General features: G+C 61.9%; 1 protein-coding gene across 2 annotated transcripts; it reads right to left on the bottom strand.

The window, feature by feature from the left end:
* Positions 1-4,091: 4,091 nt before the first annotated feature.
* Positions 4,092-11,597, bottom strand: UTS2R (urotensin 2 receptor). 2 transcript variants are annotated; one of them, XM_023243407.2, is made up of 2 exons: positions 11,391-11,597; positions 4,092-9,206 (listed from the first exon to the last, which is right to left on the bottom strand). In XM_023243407.2, the coding sequence occupies exon 2, from the start codon at positions 9,129-9,131 to the stop codon at positions 8,007-8,009; it is 1,125 nt and encodes a 374-aa protein (XP_023099175.1). In that variant the 5' UTR covers positions 9,132-9,206; positions 11,391-11,597; the 3' UTR covers positions 4,092-8,006. The 2 variants fall into 2 exon arrangements, with proteins under 2 accessions (XP_023099175.1, NP_001041476.1); NM_001048011.1 differs by lacking the exon at positions 11,391-11,597 and having other exon boundaries at positions 8,007-9,131.
* Positions 11,598-12,357: the final 760 nt, after the last annotated feature.

Here is a 12,357-nt window from a genome sequence, read left to right as displayed (position 1 = left end):
CTGCTTGGCCCTTAAATGTATTTTTCTGCATCAGAATTTTAAATGACCTATGTAATTGAATCCATCTGTCTTTTCCTTGGGTTCTGGGTCTACGTCATGCTTACAAAAGCCTTGCCATTCCTGACTCTAGAAATATATTCACAGTATTTTTCTCTTCATTTTTAGATGCTTTTATGATTCACATTTGCACATAAAATTCCACCTGAATTTACTTTCCTTGGGGCCCCAGCCCACGTTCTCCCAGTCCCGGTGGACCTTACCTCCATCCTGTGTTGGACGCCTCATTTCCTGGGTGACCCTGAGCTCGGGGCTCTTTCATTTCTGAGCCCAGGCCACCCTGTTAGACTGGTTACAGCCTCAGAGGACGTTTTAATGCCTTGGAGGAAATCATACTGACACCTTTGTTCTCCACCTTCCTGACGGCTGTCACCATGTTTCTAGGTGAACTGCAGAGGGATGTTTTTCCAGTTCTGTCCCAAACCCTGTGGCCCCAGAGCACAGACACCCTGAGCTCAGCATGAACAGAGACCCTGCCTCCAGGATGGGCAATCAGGGCAGGTGATGGGTCAGCACATCCAGAAGGAAAACCAACACGGCAAAGTGTCCTGGAAGCTTCTAGAGGCCCAGGAGCAGCCCAAAGCAGCCTGTGGTGGACAGCAGGGTGGGAGTGGTCTGGGCAGTGGTGAGGTGACCGAGGCAGGGCGATAGTGCTTTTCGAGGTGGCACGACAGTACGCTCGATGTTGCCACAGGCCCAGGCTGACCTTGGCGGTTTGTTTCTTCATTTGCAGGTCAAGGTGCTGAGTGGATAGCATTTAAGTGCCCAGGGACCTCATCATCACCCTGAGTGTCCCTCAGTCTTCATGTGCTCACCAGACAGTTCAACATTCCTCCTGTCTCCACTGCTGACCCCACTGGTCTGGAGGTCAGGCTGGGCCCAGCCTGGGGTCCTCCCGGCTCATGGAAGCCAGTGCTGTGGCCTCAGGGCACCTGCCACTCCCCCTCCATCCCCTTTCTCCTCCCTGCCTCCTCTTCCTCGTCTCCCATGGGCCCCCCTGCCCAGGAAGGAGGTTGCCCCCCAGTGAGGCCTCCAGGCTTCAGGATCTTGGTTTGGTCTGATGGGTTCAGAGTGGACCTTGACACTGACATAGAGGGATGGCCTGTGCCCCTCCCTCCCCCTGGTTTTGTGTGAAGCGGCTCCATGCACAGCTTGGGTGGTCCCCTGCTCTGTGTCTGGAATCAGCTTCCTCTGTCCCCAAGGACAAGCAGAGGCAGGGCCTCCAGTGCAGGCTGTCGGGGCCCTGGGGGCACTGGCCGCAGGGGAAGGACACCCAGATTCCGAGCCATCGAGGGAAAGCGATAGGATGAAGGCCGGGTGGGTCTGGCCACCCAGGCCTGAGAGCGGGTCAGGCTCTGGTCATTATGGGGCACATGGGGGCCAAGCTCAGAAGGCCCCAGGACCCAGGGCTGAGCATCCCTGATTTCCTGGCTCTCTTCCCCAGGCCTGCTCCTGAGGCGTCCACACTGCCCCCCGGCTCTGGTGTGAGCGGGCCGCTGTCTGTGAGGTGCTGGGGGCACGTGTGGGGCCCCAGCCAGAGGTAGGACCAAGTCTGTGAGGTTCCGGGGACATTCAGCAGGCAAGGGTCAGGGGTCAGAACTGCAGGTGGCAGGGGGGCTCAGGAGGCATCAGGATACAAATCTGGCCCCCCAGAGCTCTGCTTTTCCCGGGGACCCCAGGGCCAGGGCCTCTGTCCTTGCAGTTCCCCTTGCTCAGCCCAGGGAGCCGGGCAACCGCTCAGGCTCTCTCTGGGCCCCCTGCTCTCTCTGCGGACTCCCTGCTCTCTGCGGGCAGCTGGGAGTCATTCCCTGGTTCCAGGGCCACCCAACGAGGCGGCTGCCACCCACCACGTTCCGCCACTTCCCTGACACCAAGTGGGGGTCAGTCCTGTGTGGGGGCTGGGTCTCATCACCAGGAGCCCCGACTCCTGGGACGTTCCTCTGTGCTGGGCAGACCAGGACAACTGGTCACTCAGGCCGGGGTTTCTGGCTGGACCGGCACACTCCGCTGCCCTGGGGCTGCCCAGGGGAGGGATGCTGTGGCTCCTAGATGCCTTCTCAGCTGCACCTGGAGCATCCTGGGCTCCTGGCCCCCAGGGACCCCTTCAGAGCTGTTCCCCTGTGGTTTTACTCAGCTCCCAGGAGCCTCCTGACCCCAGGCTGACCCTGTTGGCCTCTTGTCCCATTCCCCGAGGTCGCTGGGCCCCTCCAGACCCCACTCTCTGAACAGGACACTGGGCCTGGCACCCATGGAATGTCTGCCTGGTTGTCACAGCATTTGGGTGCTTAGGCCTCCCCACGTCCATGCCTCTCTTTCTCTGGGGGCTTTGGCCCCTGGATAGGTCTGGAGCTTTCTGGGGGCACTTGTGACCCTGAGACAAGCAGCCTGAAGTGTGACCAGAGTCTCCTGCACACCCAGGGATCAGCAGAGAAGCTGCATTGACTGTGGCCAAGTTTGCAACCCCAGCTCATTCACCCGTGGCCCCTGGGGCCGAACCCCATACCCGCGGGCACCACAAGCCCACCCCATCCAGGCTCAGGTCTTCGGGTCCAGACCCTGCTGGCTGCATTCTGCTCCCTCTGGCAGATGGCCTGGGCCCCTCCCTCCCTGTGTCTGTGCCTCTGTCTCTTTTGCTTGAGGGCCCACGGGGTGGGGGTGGGGCCTGATGTGCAGTGTCCCTCCCTGGTTCTGCCTCGCCTGCAGCAGCCAGGAGCCTGGGGGCCTCACCCAGAATGCCTGCTCAAGCAGGAGGCTCACACAGGAGGCTCCCAAGGCAGCAGCCTTCTCTCTAGATTAAACTCCCCTGGAGAGGGGGAAAATGTCATGTTTCAACTGGCAATCACCAACATCCCCCCGAAAGGACACAGTCCCCTGCGTCCCCAGAAACTGGCCAGACAAGCAGATGGGCCCCAGAGCCTGTGGAGGCAGCCTGGGCTGGGTCACCGAACCCCCTTGGCCTGAGCTGAGGGGCTGTCCAAAGCCCTTCTGCTCCAGGTGATGTGGATTCACGGAGAAGGCCCTCAGCTGCCGGGCTTCCTCCCTCCTGGGAGCTGTCAGAAAAGCTTCAGCCTGTGGGACTGCCCTGCAGCCGCCCAGCCTGATCTGAAGGCAGCCAGGCTCAGGGACATGCCCGGTCAGAGACTTCCCTGTGTCAGGGGACGGAGGCCCTGGTCATTGTCTCCCCAGGGACAGGGGCACGGAGGGACCTGGTCAATGTCTTCTCAGAAACAGAGGGAACCGGCCAAAAGGGGCTCAGACGATCCATAGACCCAAGATGCTACAGAACCAGGAGGGCCATGAAACCACCTGTCTCCCGAAGGGCCTGCCGGTGGCGTCGCCCCCCATACACGTGACCAGGTGGGGAAGTCCAGGTTCCTGGGACAGAACTCCAAGTATGAAGCCCGGGCTCCCTTTGGTTGGAAGGCAGTGGCCCAGCCTCCACCACCCGCCCCTCCCTGAGCCCCTGAGCAGCCCGGTCCTGACACGGACCTCAGCCGGTCTACCCGGAGCAGCCGCTCTTTTGTTATAAACCAGCGCGCACCGGGAGGGAGGACAGCGGTGGGGGCCCCCGGGGCCTGCGGGCGCGGAAGCTGTGCGGCCCGGAAAACAGTCCGGCAATTCCTGCAATATCATAGGAGCCTCCCCACGGGATGAGAACATCTCTGCACACAGACGTGCACACGCCTGCTCAGAGTAGTGCTGTCCCCGCTGGGGGGGGGGGGGTGCTCAGGACGTCCCTCAGGTGACCCCGCAGTGAGTATGAAAGGGCGGGCCTACGCCAGCCGACTCCATCTTGTTCTGTGTCCTTCACCTTGACCACACCTCCTCCCCTTGAGTAAACCCTCCCTCACCTGCCTAACAGGACTCGGACCCTTCCCCAGGACCCTTCCCCAGCCAATCGGCTGAGGCCACAGCCATTACCTCACCAACTGCCCCTAGACCCCTATAAAACCTTTGTGCTTTTGAAACTCTCTCTCCGGTATGTCACCGCTGCGTCGGTGCAGGTAGGGTATTGAGCTCGAGCTAGCTCGAATAAAGGCTCTTTGCTTTTGCATCGGACTCGGCTCCCTAGTGGTCTTTGGGGATCACGAATTCTGGGCATAACAAGTACTCAGCTCTAAGACAGGACGGGGTGCTGCCCCCCGATGCGATGTGGACGGACACCTGCAATCAGCTAACTCTGAGCAAAGAAGACTGTTCTCCTTAACGTGGGCGGGTGGGCCTCAGCCATTCAGTTCAAAGCCTTCCGGGCAAAGGGAGGAGGCTGCCCAGAAAAGCAGGAATTCTACCCGAAGCTGCAACTTGAACTTGGGTCCACACCGCGCATTTCAGACTTGCCAGCCTCCTCATTGCATGAGTCATTTCCTTAAAAGAAATCCTTTTTTGTTTTTTTAATGTTTATTTTCTTTTTGAGAGAGGGAGAGAGACAGAGCGTGAGTGGGGGAGGGGCAGAGGCAGAGGGAGACACAGAATCCGAAGCAGGTGCCAGGCTCTGAGCTGTCAGCACAGAGCCCGACACGGGGCTTAAACTCATGAACTGTGAGATCGTGATCTGAGCCGCAGTCGGACGCTAACTGACTGAACCACCCCGGTGCCCCGAAAGAAATCCGTTATACCTTATGTCCTACTGGTTTCCTGGGTCACCCTGACTGACGGACGTCCTAACATTGGACTGGGTAGTGGTTGCACCGCTCTGTAAATTGACTCAGAATTACTAGTTGCACTTTAATTGGTGGATGTCACGGTGTGTAGTTTTGCCTCAAGAAAACTGTAACTGAACAGAAGCCCGGACGTGTCAGAGCTCAGCTCTAGCTACCACGTGCTCGGCCCCGGGCGACCGCACACCCTGGCACCTTCCCAGTGCAGCCCTCCCTGGTCCAGGCCCTCCTGAGCTCCAGCTCCTGCCCCGGCTCAGAAGGCCTAGACCCTCAGCAGCCTCAAAGCCCTGGGGGCCCAGACCGGGATTTGAGGCCCTGGCGAGGGTGGGGGGCACAGGCAGGGGACGCCCCCTGCAGAATCCAGCCTGGCCTCCGAGCAGGCAGAGAAGCCTGGTGAAGCCATAAAGCCGGGCACCGTGCCTGACAGGTCGTGGGTCTTGAGCCAGACGAGGCCTCCATAAATCACCTGGCCTTGACTAAGTGGGCGCTGGGTACCAGGGCTGAGGGACGGGGAGTGTCAGTGGGCCCAGAGAGGCCAGCGAGGCCACAGCAAACCTGTTGGGTCTCCACGTGGCAGTGTGGGGGCGAGTGCACGTTAGGAGAGGGTGCACACGTGTGTGTCGATCGTGTCCACATGTGAGCCCCTGCCTCATATTTTAAACTCTGAAGCACCCTGGATGGGTCGCCTGCCGGGCAGGAGTTGGTGTGCCCGGAGGTGGGGGCAGCAGTGGGGGGACAGGGGAGAGGGGAGGGGGTCGGCCAGGGGAGGCCGCGCTGGGGGCCGGAAGAGTGCGGTAGCAGAGAGAGGATAATCGATGGACACCACGGGTGGGGGGTCTCTCGGGGAGGCGGTGAGGGGGCTGCTGGGAGGCAGGAGTTTGATTTCATTTCTTATCGGACCTAGGCCGGTGGGTGCGAGGCCTGTGAAGCCGGCAGCCTCTGGCCGTCCTGTCCTGCGCCTGAAGCTTCAGCCCTTTGCCAGGCAGTCCCTCCCTCCTGGATCCCACTGCCTCAGGGGAGCCCGCCCTGCTGAGCCTGTCTTGCCCCAGTGGAGGCTGGGGCTACCTGAGGTCCCAGCATCGTGGGGTTTGGAGACCTGGATGGAATGGACTGTCCCGGGGCAGCTGACCCGTGCCAGCCTGTGCTCAGGGTCTGTACCGCGAGGCTGGCAGGGCAGGCTTGGCCCTGAGTGACCAGGAGAGACAAGCACACGGGCAGGAGTCCCAAGTCCAGCTTGTGCACAGGACCAGGGACCTCTACCTTGTGTTCCCAAAGGGCCCCTGGGCCCCAGCTCAGCCTGCAGGAACCTGGCCCACGGGTCTGCCCTGTACCGACTCGGCCCTGACAGGGGACTCACTTTTCCTGGGGCTCTTCTCCCTCCTCCCTGGATGAGGCCCCTAGAAACTTCTGCCCTGCCTCTGTGCCTGTGTGTGTGTGTGTGTGTGTGTGTGTGCTTGCGTGCGCAGGTGCCTGTGTGGGTTTACGTGTGTGTCAATCTCTAGCCTCAAGTCTCCTAGGACCTGCGGCTCCCACTCCCTCTCTCTCAAGGATGTGCCTTGGCCCCTGCAGTCAGGACTGTCCTGCTGGCCGTCCCCCCACCCCATTGCCCTGGGGCTACTGCCATTGCCTTGCTTCTCCTGACCCCGGAATCAGGGGCTTCCTAGCCTGACTCCCCAGCCTGCTGGTGGCCTCACCCCACCAGATTCCTCCATGCCCTCACTTCTATCTCGGAAAAACCCTGTCCCCACCCCTGCCACTCAAGGCCTCTGGGGTCAGGACACTGCTGACCCCGGTCTCATCTGTGTTCCCAAGCCCATCTGGGGACATGGTGCCCCCTGCCTGCCCTTTGCCCCTGCCCTTCCCTCTGTGTCCCTGGAAGCCGCGTCCAGCACTCCTGGGAGCATTACGCAGGACACTCAGGTCCCTTCTGACACAAGATGTGTCAATCCAGGTCTTAAGTTTGGGGTCGAAAATGGAACTTTCTCAGTACTGCTCCAAGAAACGATGCAAAAAGCATTCTCATGTGCAGATGAATGGGGGCTGCAGGGACACTTTGGGGGCATCTCTGGTCTCCAAGGCTGGGGGCTTCCTGGCACACCCTAAAATCAGGATTTGGGAAGCGGAGACCTGGCGTCTTGGGCAAGGTGCAAACCTAGGGCCATTCTCTTCCAAAAGCATTTGGGGTCCCAAGTGGGGCCAATGGCCGCAGACCCCACCTTCAGGGGCTGCCTGCAGGGGCAGGAGCTGTCCACCCCCACATTAGGATCCTAGTGGGGCCTTGAAAGGGATCAGGAAGGGCCTGGATGGTACTGAGTCTGACATGAAGCTGAGGCTGAGACCTGCCCGTGGGGTAGGATCCGGGCCCCAGGGTAGCGTGTAGAGGCTGCGAGGGGTGGGGACAGGTCTAGAACCCTTCCCTGTGGACTCTCTGTGGACAGAGCCTGGTGGCCTCAGTGTCCCCAGAAGGCCTAGCTCAGACACGGCACGCAGGAGACATGAGATAAACTCCCATGCTGCAAAGGGGTGTGATCTGAACCCCCCAGTCCCTGCCCTGGAATGCCATCCCCCAGCTGCCCCCTCCTCCCCGAGCAACGTGGGGCTGCCTTTTCCTACCCTGAGGCAGGCTGGGTGGCACGTGCCCACCACGTCAGGGCAGCTGGACCAGGCCCCTGCAAAGGAAGATGTGCGTCCCCCCCAAGCAGACCGACAGGCCCCGCCCTGTGCTGTGGGAGGCATCCTGAAGAGGCTTCCCACCCCTCCACAGCCCATCCCCGCTGCCAAGCCGGGACAGGGGCGCAGAGCTCAGGGTTTATCGTCCCAGTGCTGACACTGTGCGGAATGGAGCCACGCGGGAGCTGGGAGGGTCGGGGACAGGGATGGGTCACAGAACAGCGGCGCCACAGGGACCGCACCGCAGCCAGGAGAGGAATGTGCCTGCCACGGGTCCCAGCAGGCCCTGGCCGGGCACTCACTGTGTCTACGGCTGTGGGTGGTGAAAACTCTGTGGGCCACGGTCTTCAGAAGCTGGTTCCGGGCCTGACGGACCCCTCTGACCCTCCCACAGACCCTCCTAGATGGTCTGGGTACCAGGAAGATGGCTGGGCTGCTGATGCTGAACTGAGCCATGCAGAAGGGAGAGCAGGGAACTTTCTGGATGAAGACTAAGTGATGGGGGACAGTGGGGGCCTAGGAGGGGCTCCAGGGGGCAGACTGCATTCTGGGGCCCTTCCCTGCAGGACTCAAGCCTCCCCCACCTCTCGACCCCGGCGCTCACGTGGGGCCCCGGGACGCTCAGGCGCAGACCGCTCTAGAGGCCGCCGGAGACAGGGTGATGGTCTCGGTGGCCTGCTGGCTGCTGGAGCACAGCGAGTGGCCGGAGCCGCGCTGGAAGCGGACCCGGCACGGCAGGGAGTGGCGGGCGCCGGCGGGCCCGCGGGCACTCCTGGCGCGGAGCGAGCGCCGGCGGTACTCGCGGTAGTTCTTGGTGAGCAGCGTGTAGAGGAAGGGGTTGACGCAGCTGTTGCCATAGGTGAGGCAGGTGGTCAGGTAGTTGACGATGCGCGCAGTGCGCGGCGTCAGCGTCTGGGCCCCGCGGTACTGGGCGAGGAGCTGCCACAGCCAGAAGGGCAGGAAGCAGGCCCAGAAGAGCAGCACGATGCCCAGGATGAGGTAGAGCACCTTGGGGTTGGGCAGCCGCCGCGTCTGCGTGAAGGAGGCCCGCTGGGACAGCCAGTAGGCCCGGGCCAGGCGCACGTACAGCAGCCCGATGACCGTGCCGGGCCCCACGATGCTCGTCCCGAAGAGCAGGGTCAGGTAGGCGCGGTGGGCACGCGGGCCCCACACCGGGAGGCAGAGGCTCTTGTGGCCCCTGTGGACCAGCCGGATGGCCAGCATCATGGGCAGCGCCAGCAGCAGCGCCAGCAGCCACGTGCCCAGGGCGAGGACCTTGCGGTAACCCTTGGAGCGCTGCACCGTGTCCAGCGGCCTCAGCACCGCGGCGTAGCGCTCGCTGCTCATGACGGTCAGGGTGAAGATGCTGGCGTGCATGGTCAGGAAGTCCAGGCTGAAGAGAACTCGGCAGCCCACGTCGCCAAAGTGCCACTCCTTGGTGACGTAGGTGGCCACGATGAAGGGGATGCTGAGCAGGTAGAGGAGGTCGGCCAGCGCCAGGTTGACGACATAGACAGACATGGAGGCTGAGGTGTGCAGGACGCGGCACATGACCACCAGCGTGTACGCGTTGCCGGCCACGCCCACCACGCCCATGGCCGACAGCACTGCCCCGATGGCACCCGTGGCCACCAGGTCCTCCAGGGAGCTGGGCTCTGTGGGGCTGGCCCACGAGCGGTTGAGGGATGCGTTGGGGGCAGCAGACGGCTCGGGGAAACCGCTCAGGGGCGCGGGGCTCAGCGCCATCTCACGCGGGGCTCCGTGCGGGGGCGTGCTGCTCCTTTGGACGGGGAGGGGGCATCTGTGGGCAACAAGCGTGCTCTGTGGGAGAAGATGCTCATTAAAGATGCAGCTGAGGCAACCACCATGCTCCCAGAAGGCTGTGTGAGGGCACAGTCCCCACCGGGCTCAGGGGCCTGCAGAGGGACAAGGCTCATCGTCTCCCGATGCCCCTTTGGGGACTCTCTGTTCAGAGCCCTACGGGTCTGCCTCATTTTCCCCAGCTTTCCAGGGGGCCCAGAGAACCACCCAGACCAGCTGTCCCTAGTGCATGCCTCCGCAGCACCTCCAGCCCAGCCTCAGAGCAAGTCCAAAGGCCTGTGGGGTTGACTGGTCTTTTCTGCCAACCAGAACACCGCAGGGCAGCCCCAGGGGGTGGGGGCAGCAGTGGGTGGAGCCGGGAGTCCTCCCCAGGCCGAGGGCTGTGCTATTCCCAGAATCCTTTCTCCCAACTGTTTTCTCCTGCACACTTCAAAAAAATGTGTTTAGATTACTAAAGTAATATTCACTGATTTTAAAAGTTAAACCAGGAAAATATTCCCCCTGGCGAACAGGGGGAAGCACCTGTAATCTCTCTTTATCCACAGGGGGGAAATGAGCCTTGATTCCTACCTCATGCCATTCACAAAATAATTCAAGGTGGATTGTGGACCTGTGTATAATAGGTTAAATCAACCAAGCTAGCTAGCTTCTGGAAGAAATGCAGAATACCTGCGTGACCACGGGCAGGCAAAGATTTCTCAAAAAAGAACAGAAAACACTTGAAATAAAACAGGAGATCAAGCAGGTGGACTTCATTAAAATCAGCGACTTCGCTGAGAGTAAAAATGTAAATTAAATCGTGAACCAGGAAAAGACTTTCAGAAGACAAAGAACTAGTAACCAAAATATCTGAAAGAACTAAATAGACACAGACTAAGGACTCAATTGGAGGGGGAAAAAAAGAGATTTGAACAGGAACTTTTCAAAAGAAGTACCCAAATGGCCCAGAAGCACATGAAGAAATGCTCAACATCATCAGTCGTCAGGGAAGCAGAGTTCAAAACCACGGTGCGCCCAACCTAATGGCTACGATCAGAAAACAGATACAGGTGTCTGGGCTGACGGAGGAGCCGGCGGGAGGAGCCGGCGGGAGCGTGAAATGGTGCAGCCCCTTTGGAAAGCAACGTGGCACCATCAGTAAAGCGGGACACGACCTCTTCCTGAGCCTGGGTCTGCCCCCGAGAGAAGTAAGTACAATTCTCCACTAAGAGACAAGCGTGAGAACGTTGACAGCAGCTTATTTCTGATACCCAAGAGTTGGAAACAGCCCAAACTTCCATACGTAGAAGCGTGGATCAACAGACTGACATCTCCCTAGAAGTGCTCTGCAGCAGTGGAGTGGGTGGGGTTGCCGCTTGAGCCGGTAACTTGGAGGAAACTCACCCATGCTACGTTGAGCGAAGGAAACCAGACAGAAAACACAGCTGTGTGGGGCCCTTACGGGACGTTCACGCACCGGCAAGATGCTCTGTGACAGCGGAGGTCAGAGTAGTGGTTACCTACTCTGTCAACTGGTAGGGGCACTGGGGAGTCCTCGGGGGTGGGACTGAAGCAGGCTATGTCCTGATCTGGGTGGTGGTCACACGCATGGGCACAGACACATGTACTTAAGACCTGTGCTTCCTGGACGAAGATTATCCTCACAAGAAGAAGAACCGCCCCCCCCCCAAAAAACGTGGGATACTTAACTGCAGGGGGCGGGGTCTGTACTTAACTGCAGGGGGCGGGGTCTGTGTCACCCCACGTCCCGGTGTCCAGGGATAATAATGGCTTCAGGCGTTCTCCCTCTGCACGTCCCGTGGCAGTAATAACAACGGTGAGTCTGGACTGCCCCACCCTCAGTGACCAGAGCCCCGCGTGCTCTGAGGATCGGCCCAGCCTCCGGTCGGGTGCCGGCCAGGGTGCCCCTGTACCCCCCCTGCTGAGGGCTGCAGGCCTTGAGGGAGGGACCACCAGGAGGGATGTGAAGCCCCCCTCCCCCCCCTGCCCGCCCAGATCCTGCGGCTTCCAAGAGGGCCTTGCGCTCACAGCCCGCAAGCAGCCCATGCCAGGCACCGCGGGGCCGGCGGGAGGGCGCCCCGACACCCGGACGCCTCTTTGCCTCGACGCCCGTCCTGCTCCCTGACAGCCCCACGCCCCCAGCCCCGGCCGCGCACTCGCGCTGGTGTCCTGCTCCTCACTTACCAACCGTGGGGTCCGTCCCGAGTCCTGGGTCACCGAGCACGTCCCCAAGTTCCCGGGTCGGCGGAGGGGCGCCCGCCCCCAGGTCCCACCGGGAAAGCCGCACTCACGTCCGGACCCGGACCCGGGTCGTCGCCGCCACCTGCCCCGCCGCCAGCTGAGAATGCGCCGCGCGGGTATTAATAACCCGGGGCCGAGGGGGGCGCTGGAAGGAGGGGACGCGGCTGGGGGCGCTTGGGGGCGGTGCTGGAGGGAGGGGGCGGTGCTGGGGGCGGTGCTGGAGGAATGGGGGGAGGTGCTTGGGGAGGGGGCGGTGCGGGGGGCGGTGCTTGGGGAGGGGGCAGTGCGGGGGCGGTGCTTGGGGGAGGGGCGGTGCGGGGGGCGGTGGTGGAGGAATGGGGGGCGGTGCTGGGGGGAGGGGGCGGTGCTGGGGGCGGTGTTGGAGGAATGGGGGCGGTGCGGGGGGCGGTGTTGGAGGACTGGGGGGCGGTGCTGGGGGAGGGGGCGGTGCGGGAGGCTGTGCTGGAGGAATGGGGGCGGAGCGAGGGGGAGGTGCTGGGCAGGGGGAGGTGCGGGGTCGGTGCTGGAGGAATGGAGGCGGTGCGGGGGGCGGTGCTGGAGTGAGGGGGCGGTGAGGGGGGCGGTGCTGGAGGAATGGGGGGCGGTGCGGGGGGCGGTGATGGAGAGAGGGAGAGGTGAGGGGGGCGGTGCTGGAGGACTGGGGGGCGGTGCGGGGGGCGGTGATGGAGGGAGGGGACGGTGCTGGAGGAAAGGGGGCGGTGCGGGAGGGGCGGTGCTGGAGGGAGGGGGAGGTGCGGGGGCAGTGCTGGACCAAAGGGGGCAGTGTGGGGGTGGTGCTGGAGGGAAGGGGCATGGCAGGGGGCGTGGCGGTGTTGGCTAGAGAAAAGTCCAGCACAAGTGGGATCCTTCCCGCTGGGAGAGAGGTGAGGAGGAGGGAGGGGGTGTCGAG

The sequence above is a fragment of the Felis catus genome, chromosome E1 (genome assembly GCF_018350175.1).
Source record: "Felis catus isolate Fca126 chromosome E1, F.catus_Fca126_mat1.0, whole genome shotgun sequence".
Lineage (NCBI taxonomy): Eukaryota > Metazoa > Chordata > Mammalia > Carnivora > Felidae > Felis > Felis catus.
This window is presented reverse-complemented; position numbering and strand designations above follow the sequence as displayed.

What these genes read in the sequence shown, in the direction of transcription:
- UTS2R (XM_023243407.2), bottom strand. Translation starts at nt 9,131, where the DNA reads ATGGCGCTGAGCCCCGCGCCCCTGAGCGGTTTCCCCGAGCCGTCTGCT.